At 45.1% G+C, this 13,821-nt stretch overlaps 2 protein-coding genes across 10 annotated transcripts in view; one reads left to right on the top strand and one right to left on the bottom strand.

Moving 5' to 3' along the window:
- Depdc5 (DEP domain containing 5, GATOR1 subcomplex subunit) overlaps positions 1 to 4,020 on the bottom strand; it is a 116,551-nt gene extending 112,531 nt beyond the window's left edge. Inside the window, exons 1-2 of one of the 2 annotated variants that reach the window (XM_090320531.1) lie at positions 3,831 to 4,020; positions 2,950 to 3,076 (exon numbers count right to left, since the gene is read on the bottom strand). In XM_090320531.1, the coding sequence (XP_090176657.1) occupies positions 2,950 to 3,007 (58 nt within the window). In that variant the 5' untranslated portion in view covers positions 3,008 to 3,076; positions 3,831 to 4,020. Of the gene's footprint in view, positions 1 to 2,949; positions 3,077 to 3,830 lie in introns of those variants that run through there. The other variant, XM_090320530.1, reaches the window with a different exon arrangement.
- A 4,856-nt stretch (positions 4,021 to 8,876) lies between these two features.
- The window catches only part of Prr14l (proline rich 14 like), a 43,838-nt gene continuing 38,893 nt past the window's right edge, over positions 8,877 to 13,821 (top strand). For all 8 annotated transcript variants that reach the window (XR_016532982.1, XM_090320525.1, XM_090320524.1 and 5 more), the window contains exon 1: positions 8,877 to 8,965. The gene's annotated coding sequence lies outside the window, so the exon portion shown is untranslated. The remainder of the gene's footprint in view (positions 8,966 to 13,821) is intronic.

Here is a 13,821-nt window from a genome sequence, read left to right as displayed (position 1 = left end):
AACGGGTAGAGATCTAGCCTTGAGAAAGCCCAAGGACATGCCAGGAATGGTGGCTCACTCCTATAATCCTAGCTACTCAGGAGGCTGAGATCTGAGGATCTCAATTCAAAGCGAGCCCGGGCACTAAAGAACATGAGACTCTTATCTGCAATTAATCACTAGAAAATGGGAAGTGGGGATGTGGCTCAAGGAGTAGTATGGTAGCTTGAGCTGAACAGCTCAGGGACAGTGACCAGGCCCAGAGTTCAAGCCCCATGACCTACAACAAAGAAAGAAAGAAAGCCCAAGACTGGCAATAAATAAATAAATTTAATAGAGAGTGAGGGACAATAATGGTAGAATACTTGCCTATCATTAATGAAGTCCTGGATTAGACTGCCATCACTATTAATATATGTGTATATATATATATAGATATATATATATACACAAATACACACACACACATATACACACAAAGGGAAAGATTGGCCTAACCTTTAATCCTAACTACTTGGGAGGCAAAGATCAAACAAATTGTTTGAAGTCAGCATAGGCAACAAGAAGTTGAGATTCCATCTCAATAAACAGCTGAATGCACTTGTGCACGCCTATTATCCACCAATGTGAGAACCTCAATAGCTGGGCATAGTGACAAGCATCCGTCCTCTCTAGCAATATGGAGTAAAACAGATAACCGTCAGGCTGGGAATGTGGCTTAGTGGTAGAGTGCTTGCCTAGCATGCATGAAGCTTGGGTTCGATTCCTTAGTACCCCAGAAACAGACAAAGCCAGAGGAGTGCTGTCACTCAAGTGGCACAGTTCTAGCCTTGAGCAAAAGCAGCTCAGGGACAGCACCCAGGCCCTAAGTTCAAACCCCAAGATCAACAAAAACATTTTGTTCTTTAATAAATAAGTAAATCACAGTCCAGAATAGAGGGGGGAGAAAAATCAAGACACTTCCTTGAAAATGACCCATCTAAAAAGAGACTAAAGGTAGAATTACTGTCTTGTGGTACAATCATAAAATCCTGAGTACCACCAGTACTCCAGTACCACCAAAAATAAATAAATAAATAAATAAATAAAAATCATGCCCAGGCCCTGGAATGTGGCCTAGTGGTAGAGTGCTTGCCTAGCATGGAAAAAGCCCTGGGTTCAATTCCTCAATATCACATATACAGAAAAGGCCAGATGTGGTACTGTGGCTCAAATGGCAGAGCACTAACATTGAGTAAAAGTGTTTAAGGACGGTGCTCAGGCCCTGAGTTCAAGCTCCAAGACTGGCAAGAAAAAAAAATATGCTTTCTATTGTGCATATTTATGGAGTAACAGGGCTATTATAAACTTCTGTACTGCTATGAATTTGCAGAAAAGCTAAAAAGTAGGGGCTTGCTTGAGATCATGGGAAAGGTTAGACGCCAAACTGGTACATGAACATGCTTTAGTATAGGGTAACATACAGCATCAGACAAAGGTTCATGCTTCGATCAAATCTCTTCCAAGTACATCTATACAATATTTCTCTTACTGAATGTAAAAACTAAAATATCAGGCCGGGAGTTTGGCCGAGTGGTTAGAGAGCTTGCCTAGCATGCATGAAGACCCGGGTCCGATTCCTTGGTACCACATACATAGAAAAAAGCTGGAAGTGGTGCTGAGGCTCAAGTGATAGAGCTCTAGCCTTGAGAAACTCCAAGGACATTGCTCAGGCCCTGAGCTCAAGCCCAGAACTGGCAAAAAAAAAACTAAAATATCATTTTAGTTTCTTTTATTATTATTATCATTATTACCAGTCGTGGGGCTTGAACTCAGGGCCTGGGTACTGTCCCCGAGCTGCTCTACTACTTGAGTCACAGTGCCACTTCCACCTTTTTCTGTTTATGTGGTACCAAGGAATGGAACCCAGGGCTTCATGCATGCTGGGCAAGCACTCTACCATTAAGCCATATTCCTAGCCCCTTTAGTTTCTTTTAAACAACACAAATAAATGAAAGGTAGTAAAGCAAAAAGAAAGACTCAGTATTCCTTTCTTTCTCTCTCTCTGCTCGTCTTAAGCTTGAACTCAGTCCTTGAGCTTCCTTTTGATCAAGGCTAATACTCTACCATTTGAGCCACAGAATCACTTCCAGCTTTTTCTGTTTATGTGGTTCTGAACCCAGGGCTTCATGCATGCTAAGCAAGCACTCTACCACTAAGCCACATTCCCAACCCTCACAGTATTCTTTAGAAGTTAGAACATAAAGCCAGGTGTTATATAGCACACATATTGAGGATAGGGTAGAAGGACATGAATTTTGAAGACACAGTAACCTCAGCCAGACTAAGTCTCAAAAAAAAAAAAATAGAAGGAGGGAAGGAGGATTTTAAATGCAACCCTCTAACCCTCACTGGAAATTAAATCCAAGGTGCCTCCCCCCCTCTCTTTTCTCTTTCCCACCTCCTTCCCTCCCCCTACCTCATATATATGTGCGTGTGTGTGTGCGTGTGTGTGTGTGTGGTCCTGGTCATTGTCTCATTGTCCCTTAGCTTTTTTGCTCAAAGATGCTCTACCACTTGAACTACAGCATCTCTTCCAGCTCTTTGGTAGTTCACGGGAGATAAATACTTACAGACTTTCCTGCCCAGTCTGGCTTCAAACCCAAACACTCATACTCAGATCTCAGCCTCCTGAGTAGCTAGGAATACAATTGTGCGTCACTAGCACCCAACTTCAAACCCAAGATCTTGTGCCTGTGAGTCAAGGCCTCTACCAGTTGTGTTCAGCCTGAAAACAAATGCTTAGAGAATGGGCCTCCTCTCTCAGATCCTTAATATTTTCCTTACTGATGTATTATAGTGACTGCTCCAGGTAGTTAAATTGCCTGTGCACTTTCTGTTATCACAAGTTGGTGTAGAATTTTCAAGGCACTGGGCACATCAGAATTTTCAATCAACTTGCACAACCCACAAAGACCTACTGATACAGACCACTACCGCCGAAGCCCTTCTTATGGATGACCAGTTTGTAGACCTTCGTGGTTCTCATCTTGTCTTGTGGTTCCAACCTTCAGCTGTTCCAATCTCGGGGCAGAGAAGTCATCTTGCCACCCTGCCACTGAAACAACAACAACAACAACAAAAAAGGCTGGGGATGTCACAAGGTCTTAGATTTTGGGCCACTGAGTGAAGCTAGTGATGTCGCTCAGCTGACAGGTGGCGCCAACCCTAGGATGAAAATACGCCTCAAATGCTAAGTGGAGAGGGAGGACACACAACAATCTAGGGACCCAGGGCAGATTTGGGCCCGGGATCTAGTCAAACACGAGACAAGTCTTTTCTCATCCCATCGCTAGAATTAAGACTTGCAGTAAACGAGGCGCTCATCCCCTTGTCCTCGCCTACATCCATAACACCCAAAACGAGATCTGAGAAGAGGTTAGTCCACTCCTTGTGTTGGGATGAGGAAAATGTAAACCAGTGCCAGAGACTTGGCCAAGGTGACTCGGGGAAAAAACAAAACAAAACAAACAACCGAGAAACACTCACTCCCACAATTCCCATTTCACCCACAATATCCTGGCCCGGGCGAGTACAGTCTAGGGAGAAGGGATGGGACACCTCGGCCGAACCTCCCCGTCGGGACCCACTCTCCACGGTCCCTCCCGCCTCTACTTCGCCGCTTGGAGGCACAGAGAAGGACAGAGACTTGTCCAAGGTCACACAGTGATGAGGGACAGTCAGGACTCGAACTTGAGCCGACGACCCCCCCTTTTCCTCAACCAACACCGCCCACCCTCCCCCCACCCGATTCACACACACACACACACGCGAGCGCGCACACTCAATCCCGGGCAGGCAGCTCCACTCACCCGCAGCTCTAAAAACCCCTTCCTGTCTCAGGCCGGGGGGCCCCGAGGGACGAGGGCAGATACGGAGCTCCTCCACGTCTGGACACCCCAGCTAAGACTCCGCGGCCCGCGCGGCTTCCGCCCCTGAGTTCGAGGCGCCGGCAGGCCAGCCCCGGCCACACAGCGTTCACCTGAGAGCCCGCGCCGCTCCCGTGGCTCCGCCCCCCTCGGACACGCCCCCTTCCCACCCCCGCGACAGCTCCTCTCTTCCCCCCCCCCACCCACTTCCAAAAACCTCCCCAGCCGCTCTAGCCGGACCTCCGCCTCGTCTCCATGGTCGTGCTACTTCCTCATCCGGGACTCGCGTCAGGGGCGGGGCGTCGAGTCGGGTCTCTGGATCTGGTCACCTACTGGCATTTCCCGCCCCCCTCTCTAGGAGAGGAAGCCTGAAATTCATACTAGGTCCAGTAGCTAGTGTCTTGTAACTTAAAAAACGGGGGCGATCTTAAAAAGCACTCTTTCAGTTTAATCGAGGTTAAGGACTTCCAAATTGGCCCAGAGGAACTCCTGGTAAATGCAAAAAGAAAGTTTCTGGGAGAACTTTTGCAATGTGCAAAGATCTGAGGACCTGAAAACCTGTTGTGATGGCTCCTGCCAGGAAGGATCATCCATCCACCTTGCGGGTTTTGCAAATTCAGACCTCTCCTCTCTCCCCCCTCAAAAAAAAAAAAAAAGCATGCGGGGCCGGGAGTTTGGCCTAGGGGTAGAGTGCTTGCTTAGCATGCATGAAGACCCAGGTTCAACTCCTCGGTACCACATACATAGAAAAATGCTGGAAGTGGTGCTGTGGCTCAAGTGGTAGAGATCTAGCCTTGAGAAAGCCCAAGGACAGTGCCCAGGCTCTGAGTTCAAGGCCCAGGACTAGAAAAAAAAGGGGGGGTGAGGGGATGTTATGCTCTAGTTATTATTAACAAGACCTACCAGGATTTCAGAGATCTATAGGGCAACCCTACTACCAGGTGGTAGGTAACAGGCTATTTCACTGGTGGGAAGTCAAGCCTAAAGATTTAAATTCGGGTGGAAGTACAGACAGATCCAGACCTTATCCAGTTCAATTGAAGTGCAATAGATACTCAGGGCTGGCTGAGTCAACCCTTCCATTTGTTGGGACATCTTTCTCTTGTCAAGGGAAAAAAAAACCAGAGCAAGGGCTGAGGATGTAACTTAGCAGTAGACATCCTAGCATGCAGGAAACCATGGATTCTGTTCCTCAATACAGAAGTGGTGCAAGTGGTAGAGTGCTAACTTTGAGTAAAAAAAAGCTCAAAGATAGTACCTAGGCCCTGAACTCAGTGCCTAGGGTAGGCCAAAATTTAAAAAAAAAGGGGGGGGGGGACCAGAAGTTTGACCTAGCAGTCAATTGCTTGCCTAGCATGCACAAAAACCCAGGTTCAATTCCTCAGTACCACATACATAGAAAAAAGCTGGAAGTGGTGCTGGGGCTCAAGTGGTAGAACACTAGCCTTGAGAAAAAGTCCAAGGACCGTGCTCAGGCCCTGCGTTAAAGTCATTTAGCTGGTGAGTTACCCTGACTAAGAATGCCTGGCAAGTTGCAAGCATTAAGTTCTGCCACTATAGTATAATGTGGAACTCTTATCAACTGAGCCTCATATTAGCCATTAGTCCACTATTTCTGACTTGGTGTACCTCTAGGGGACTCCTGCCTCTACTTTGACAGAGAGATCTTTCCATAACTAAATTATTTTTTAGGTCATCCCACTGTTCTGTTGGCTCTTTGTTTCAACAAAATCTAAATGTCAGCCCACTTCCTTCTAGTCAATTACAGCACCTGTTATGTATTTCCTCACAGCTTTAAAATATGTTGTTACCAGGGCCAGGAATGTGACTTAGTGATAGATGCTTGCCTAGCATACATGAAGCCATGGGTTCCATTCCTCAGTACTACATAAATGGAAAAAGCCAAAAGTGGCACTGTGACTCAAGTGGTAGAATGCTAGCCTTGAGCAAAAGAAGTTTAGGGACAGTGCTCAGGCTCTGGTCTCAGAAAATATATGAATACTGAAAGTGGATGGTGGAGGAAGGAGCAAACAAGAGGACTCCTATAGCACGACAATAACTTCCTAAACATGTTTGATGGTAAATGCTTACAATCCAAATACTGGTGAGATCACATTTCAGCTCAGCCTAGACTGCACAGAAAGACTGTTTTGTTTTGTTTTTTTTAAAGGCCTGGGATGAAGCTAAATAGTAGAATATTTACCTAGAATTCACAAGGCCCTAGGTTCAATTCCCAGATAAAACAAAACCTTCACCTGGTACAAATGGCTGAAGCCTGCAATTCTCAACACTCAAGAGACTGAGAGGGCCAGAAGTGTGGCCTAGTAGTAGAGTGCCTGCCTAGCATGCACAAAGCCTTGGGTTTGATTACTTGGTACCACATATATAAAAAAGGCCAGAAGTGGCTCAAGTGGTAGAGTGCTAGCCTTGAGAAAGTCCAAGGACAGTGCCCAGACCTGGCAAAAAAAAAAAAAGAGGCTGAGAGAAGAATCCAAGTTCCAGGCCAACCCCAGCAGAAAAAATGTTATCTAGATCTGATCTAGCATGCATGAAGCCCTGGGTTCAATTCCACAGTACCACATAAAGAGAAAAAGCCAGAAGTAGCACTGTGGCTCAGTAGTAGAGTACTAGCCTTGAGCAAAATGAAACTCAGGGACAGTGCCTAGGCTCTGAGTTCAAGCCCCAGGACTGGCAAAAAAAAAATATTAATAATGAAAGCAAGAAGGTGAGAAGAAAAAAAGAAAATATAGTACTGAATAATATATCATACTTTCCTAACATGCCAGGGCCCTTAGGTTAAGTTTTCCAGAACAACAAATAAGGAAAACTATGAACAATCAACTGAACAGTAACTGTTGCAAAATTATTCAAGGATGAAATATTAGCTATAACAAATGTTTATGTTGTCATTTCAGGGTCCTGGCTAGAGGCTATTTATCCACTAAAATGTTTTATCTATTTTTGTGAAGGTACCTAGGGGAAGTCCTCTAGTCCAGAGAGAGCTAATTTGAATCACTCATTAGCCTTCTTCAAGAGAGTTGATTCCTTTCCTGAAAGACATCATGCTGGCACCTTAAAACAATAATTATATATATATGTAAATTTTTCTTTCTTTGTGTGCCAGTCCGGAAGAGAGAGGCTGAACTCAGGGCCTGGGCACTATCCTTTAGCCTTCAAGACTAGTGCTCTATCACCTAAGCCACACCTCCACTTGTAGCTTTTGGTGATTAATTGGAGATAAGAGTCTCTCAGGCAAGCTGGGTGCTGGTGGCTCAGGCCACCAGCTGCACAGGAAGCTGAAACTGACAAATTGTGGAAAGTCCACAAGACTCATATTCCCAATTAACTATCAGAAAATGGGAAGTGGAGCTTTGGCTCAAAGTGGTACAGCACTAGCCTTGAGCAAAGGGACAGTACCCAGGCCCTGAGAGTTCAAGTTCTACCACTGGCCAGAAAAAAAAGGTCTCTCGGACTTTCCTGCCCTCTCTCCCTTGCTGGTTTCAAACCTTTGTCCTGAGTTCTCAGCCTTCTGAGGAGCTAGGGTTAAAAATGTGAGACAGGCTGTGGCTCAGTGTTAGAGTACTCGCCTAGTATGTATGAAGCCCTGGGTTTGATTCCTCAGTACTACATAAACAGAAAAAGCCAGAAGTGGTACGTGGTTCAAGTGATAGAGTGCTAGCATTGAGCAAAAGAAGCTTAAGGACGGTGCCTTCACCTTAAGTTCAAAAAAAAAGTGTGAGCCACCTATACCCAGATGGCAGTTGTTATTAAAAAAACAAAAACAAAAACAAAAAAACAACAACCAGGGGCCAGGAGCATGCCCTAGTGGTAGAGTGCCTGGCATGCATGAAGCCCTGGGTTTGATTCCTCAGTACCACACACTCAGAAAAGGCTGGAAGTGGTGCTGTAGCTCAAGTGGCAGAGTGCTAGTCTGGAATAAAAAGTGTCCAAGCACAGTGCCCAAGTCCTGAGTTCAAGCCCCAGGACTGGCAAAAAACATAAAAATAAAAATAAAAAATAAATAAAACAGTACTATTATCGGGATAGGAGTGCAATAAGTGTATAGTGCAATAGTAGAGTGTTTTAATAGCACACAAAGAGGCCTATAGGCCTAGCAGAATAAAAAATATGTGTAACATAAATGTAGAATATCACAGATAATATCAGCTAACCCCCCAAAACATGATACTCATCAGTAAATTGGCTCCCCTCTTACCTCCAAGGGATTAATGCTTCTTTTGGACCCCACGGTGCCAAGTCCATAGTTAGCGGCAGGCCTAAGAAGAAGGAGGAGGCAGCTCACACATTTTGTTTCATCAACCTTTTTTTTTTTTTTTTTTAACCAGTCCTGGGCCTTGAACTCAGGGCCTGAGCACTGTCCTTGGCCTTTCTCAAGGCTACACAGCTCTACCACTTGAGCCATAGCACCACTTCTGACCTTTTTCTATGCATGTGGTACCAAGGACTCGAACCCTGGTCTGCGTACCTGCTAGGCAAGCACTCTTATCACTAGGCCAAACTCCTGGCCCTTCATCACTCTATAAAGTCACAGCATTGGAAGGAAATGAACGTTAACCCTGTAGGGTAATATGGATGTCTAGAGCATGTGTTCCACTTGTCACGAATCATACAGGCCTGTAAACAACACAAATCTGCACTGGGACCTGGGAGCTTACTAAGCAGAGTCAAAAGTCAGTGTAAAAGGCTGAACCGCCAAAGGGACTCTGCGTGTGTGTCAGTCTGTCTGTACACAGGCCTAGCTAGTGAGAGACCCTCAATTCAAGCCCCCCGACTTCCCCCCACCACCCCGCCAAACGTTAAATAGAGAAAACACATGGTGCGCTGCAGGGGCGGGACTAAGAGCTGCAGCCAGCCGCGGGGGGGCGGAGTCGAAGGCGGGAAAGACCCGCCTCTTTGGGGGAGAGTGCGCGTGCGCAGTGTGGTGGGGGGGGGGGCGGGATTTGGGTGAGTCCGCATGGCTGGCTGAGGCCCCGGATGAGGAAGTGCGGGCGGATCATAGAGACGGCGGAGCGGCTGCGGCCCGGAGCGCCCCTGAACCTGAGGCGCTGGAGGTTCAGGTTAGTGTTGGCCGAAGCGGGGGGTGGGGGGCTGCGTATGCAGAGGCCGAGCTGGAGGAACCCACCCGGGCCGCGGAGCCGGCCTCAGGGTAAGAGGCTGGGGGCTGGGAGGCTCCCCGCGGAGCGGTCCTTCCTCTCCAGGGCCTGACGGGACCCTCCGCAGGGCGGCTCGGACTAAAGTGGGATCCCGGGACACTCCCCCCCCCACACCCCCTTTCCCCGCCTTAGGGGTTACAGGACGGGGACGGAGACGGCGCTGCGGGCGACCGAACGAGCGAGCGAGCGGGAGAGGCGAGGAGAGGCCAGGCCCCCACTGCCGGCTTTTCCGAGTCCTGCCTCCGACGGGGGAGGGGAAGAGCCCCCCAACTTCTCTCCTCAGGGCGGACGACGCCTCTCAATTGTCGGCGTACGCTTCTCCAGGGATCCCTTTCCGTGTGTCAGTGAAGGGAGACCGACTCGCAGGGTGCCCAAAGAGGGGTTGTGACCCTAGTCTAAGGAGAGGTAACCCCGAAACGACACCATCTCCCCCCCCCCCACACACACACACCTCCCGACTAACGCCATCCAGGTGAAGGGGCACACTCGCTGCTTACCCTAAAAGTGGCGGAGGGGAATCTTCCTTTCCCGTAAGAAACTTACCTTCTCGCCTTCATCCCCCTCCTCTTTACCCCATGATATGAAGATCCTGTTAAATGCAGTTAGAAATCGTCTTTTTTTTTTTTTGCCCCTTCCCCAACTATATCTCTAGAGGGAGCTTTCCTGATCCGCACCCCAGTACGTAACGAGTTCCTTTACCCCTTGCACTATTTATGAGGAACATGGCTTTTGGAGTGTGTGATCCATGAGCCTGTGTCTCCCTTTTAAAATTTTTGTGACCTTGACACGTTGCCTAACTTGTGTTCAGTCTCAACTCATCTCTAATTTGGACACTTTCCCCCCCCTTAGGATTGTCAGGGGGCTAAGGGAAATTTTGTGTAAATGCTTAATACGTAGAATACAACTGACAAATACGTTAAGAAAATGAGTATCTTGAACCAAGAAGCAAATGGGTTTGTATGCATGGCCTCTCCTCACCTCTTCTTGAGTGTTCAACCCTTCCTACTTGAGGGGGGATAAAAAAGAAACAAACATCTTCCACCCCAGGATGGAAAGATAGAGTCTCTTCTTACATCCTTCTTCACACTCCCCACTTTAACAAACAGGGCCTTGCTGAAGGTATTCATAGGGGGAAAAGGCAGATTTCAGAAACAGGTCAACAGTCTTGGAAGGGAATGAAACATGGTGACAGAATCTAGATTTTCCTTTGTCCACAGAATCTGTTACTTCTTCATGGCTGATTATAGCTGTCTTCTCTCTTCCTGCTTGTTCTAGTGTTTTGTTTTGTTTTGTTTTTTAAACAAAGCTGGACTCCATTGGTTCATGTTTCTAATCCTAGTTACTCAGAGGGCGGAGATCTGAGAATTGTGGTCCAAAGCCAGTTAGAGCAGGAAAGTCCATTATATTCTCGCTCTCCTTTTTTTTGTGTGTGTCATTCCTGGAACTTGAACTCAGGGCCTGAACACTGTCCCTGTGCTTCTTTTGCATAAGGTTAGTAGTACTCTACCACTTGAGTGACAGCCTCACTTCTTGCTTTTTCTGTCTATATGGTACCTAGGAATTGATCTGATGGCTTCATGTATACTAGGCAAGCACTTTACCACTAAAACACATTCCCAGCCCTATAATGTGCTTATCTCCAAGAAACTACCACCCCCCCCAAAAAAAAAAAACAAAACAAAACAGAAGTAGAGCAGTGGCTCAAGTGGTTGAGTTAGCTTTAAGCACAAAAGCTTAGGACAGAAGCGGGGTCCTGAGTTCAAGACCCAGGACCCCCCCCCACCCTCAAAAATAGATCCTCACTCCTTTCTGCATGTCCTCCCCTCCATGTATATACCCCAAGAGAATGGATCCAATTTCTCTATTTCTCTCACCAAGAAAAATAACAATATCTTGAGGAGAGAATACTTTCCTGGCTATCTAGAATAGTGTAGATTGTTTCCTCTCTTTGAAAAATAGATGGAAATCTTTTATATGAGGAGTCTTTGTCAGTAGAAATCACAGACAGTTTTTACACTTTCCTCCTCTGTGGAAACATTTTGGGTTTTTTGTTGTTCATTTGTTTTGGGCTGCTGCTATTAATGAGAAGAAAAGGAAAACCGTACTTATGCTTTTGAGATTTCCTGCATATTGAGCTGGGCCCTGTTTAGTTTATGTACTTCCTTGCTTTGCTCTATTTGTGTGGAGATTTTAATAAGCTTCTTTCTCCATAGCTCAAGTAGAGACCCTTTCTCTGACTTCCTTCATGGAAGGATTGGCTACATACAACCTCTGAGTCTTTGGAAAAATAAAGTCCCCTTTCTCAAGGTGAAAGGAGTATTGTGACCAGCTCAGGGTTTGGTCATTATTGTGAATATTGTTACATGACACAAGCATGGTTGCTCTGTGTTATTAGCAGCCCCTTTTCATTGGAATTAAAAGAAGGGGACATTCACAGTCTGGGGGTTATTGGGGCACATGGTTTTCTTTGTTTGATCCCTTATTCCCAATTTTTCATTTCTTGCCATGTTACTTACAGAAATTTTGGGAGTGCTGAATGACAAGTAAAAGTTGCTGCTTTGTCAGGGTTTTAGTATTATAAAATACTCAGAATGAAATTGAGAGTTGTATTATTATTCCTTCACTAGTGGATTTCTGATTTTATTTTCCATGTGTTTGGTTTCGGGGAGGATCTAAATGAACATAACCAAATTACCTGAAAAGAAAAAAAAGACTCTCTTTTTTTTTTTTTTTTTTTTTAAATCTGTAAAGCGTTCTTAAATTACCCCAAATGCCCTTGAGTACTTGCTGCGGGGATTAGTTTGAGCTCTGTACCACCATTGTTGTTGGTGTCTGGAGGAGTTTTTTTACTGAAACAAAGAGAAACAGAAAAGTTATCCTTTGAGAGTCCTGGGGTTTAATGGATGGTAAGATCTTTTGTCCATTTTACAAGGGAAAATCAAGCCTAGAAAAGTTCATTTTGTTATCATTTAACACTTTCCAGGCTAGAGGAATCGGGAATGGAGTTGGCCTCCTCACTTGGAGACTAACAGTTTGTTTTTGAAAACAAGAGATCGTGTATGACTCCTAACTCCAAAGATTTTCTTTTATTGGAAAAATTTTACTGTATAATTATATAAATGTTTCTTTTTTTTTTTTGGACAGTCCTGGGCTTGAGCACAGGGCCTGAGCACTGTCCTTGGACTTTCTCAAGGCTAGAGCTCTACCACTTGAGCCTCAGCACCACTTCCGGCTTTTTTCTATGTATGTGGTACCGAGGAATCGAACCCGGGTCTTCGTGCATGCTAGGCAAGCACTTTAACCACTAGGCCAAACTCGCGGCCCCCACGTTACTTTTTTTAAGGCATGATTCATTCCCTAAATAGTGGCACCTGACAGTAGTCATTTGTAAATCTATGGCTTATTTTTTTGCTTAGACCTCAAACTGGTATCGTCATCCAGTAGGTTTGTTATAAGACTTTATAAGGGAGTAAGCTGTACTTGTTTATTTTATAAGAATGTGTTGCTTCTTTCCTGTTACCTCAACGTTAACACTTTTAGAGTAAAAACTTGGACAGTTTCGATAGTTGACAGTTGGAAAGGCATGATCAAATGAAAAGATAGTACATTTATTTACTAGATTTTTTTTTCCCTAGCTATTTTACTAGTTGTTTGTATTTGGGCCTTGGAAAAAAATAAAGAAAATGGTAATATTCATAGTTTATGTTCACTATTTTTAGTTAGATTTTGTTGTTTTGTTTTCTGTTGCTAAGAACCAAAGCCAAGGCCTCACAGTTGCTAGCAAATCCCTCTACCACTGAGCAATGCTTCCAGTCCCAAACCTAGGGGTTTTTTGTTGTTTTTGCCAGTCCTGGGACTTTCTCAAGGCTGGAACTCTACCACTTGAACCATAGCACCACTTCGAGCTTTTTCTATGTATGTGGTACCAAGGAATCGAACCTGTGTCTTGGTGCATGCTAGGCAAGCTCTCTACCACTAGGCCACACTCCTGACCCCTGTTTTAAGTACATTGTACAGATAAATATTTAGTGGTCTCGTTCCCCCCTACACTGTTAATGCTTGGTTATAGAGTAATATTTTTCTTCTGTGCATGTATAGTTTATCAAAACAAGAATCCTGATGTTGCTTTAGTTGAATAACTCAGGAAATTTTCTATGTGGGGTTTCCACATCATGAATTTTGATTATTCCCTTGCATTCAGAAGTGTAGGTTTTTAAAGAACTTGAATGTTTTAAAGTTGTTCTTCTACTGCATTTTGTAGCACTGCCAATATTTTGATAGTGATATGAGCTAGTGAGCTGAGAATAATTTTAATCTACTGTTGTAGGCCTGCATCTAAATATCACTTCCCTTTGAGGGATCCAGCTGTTCTTGTTCAAAAACAGTGACCAGCTGTTCTGTAACTCAACTGCAGATTCTACTCAGAAATTTGAGGACCCAGAGTTGAACTAGAGGGAGTGTTTGGCTTCCAAAGTAACTATGCCTAGTTTTTTTGTTTTTGGTTTTTTTTCTTTTTTTTAACCAGTCCTGGGCTTGAGCTCAGGGCCTGAGCACTGTCCTTAGACTTTCTCAAGGCTAGAGCTCTACCACTTGAGCCTCAGCACCACTTCCAGCTTTTTTTTTTTTTTCTATGTATGTGGTACCAAGGAATCAAACTCTGGTCTTCATGCATGCTAGGTAAGCACTCTACCACTAAGCTAAACTCCTGCCTGGCCTTATGCCTAGTTTTTTTTTTTTTTTTTTGCCAGTCCTGGGCTTGA

This window comes from Megascapheus bottae, chromosome 28, assembly GCF_031878675.1.
Source record: "Megascapheus bottae isolate mThoBot1 chromosome 28, mThoBot2.hap1, whole genome shotgun sequence".
In the NCBI taxonomy this organism is placed as follows: domain Eukaryota; kingdom Metazoa; phylum Chordata; class Mammalia; order Rodentia; family Geomyidae; genus Megascapheus; species Megascapheus bottae.
Note: the sequence above shows the minus strand (reverse complement) of the source record. Positions and strands in the feature narration are given on the sequence as shown.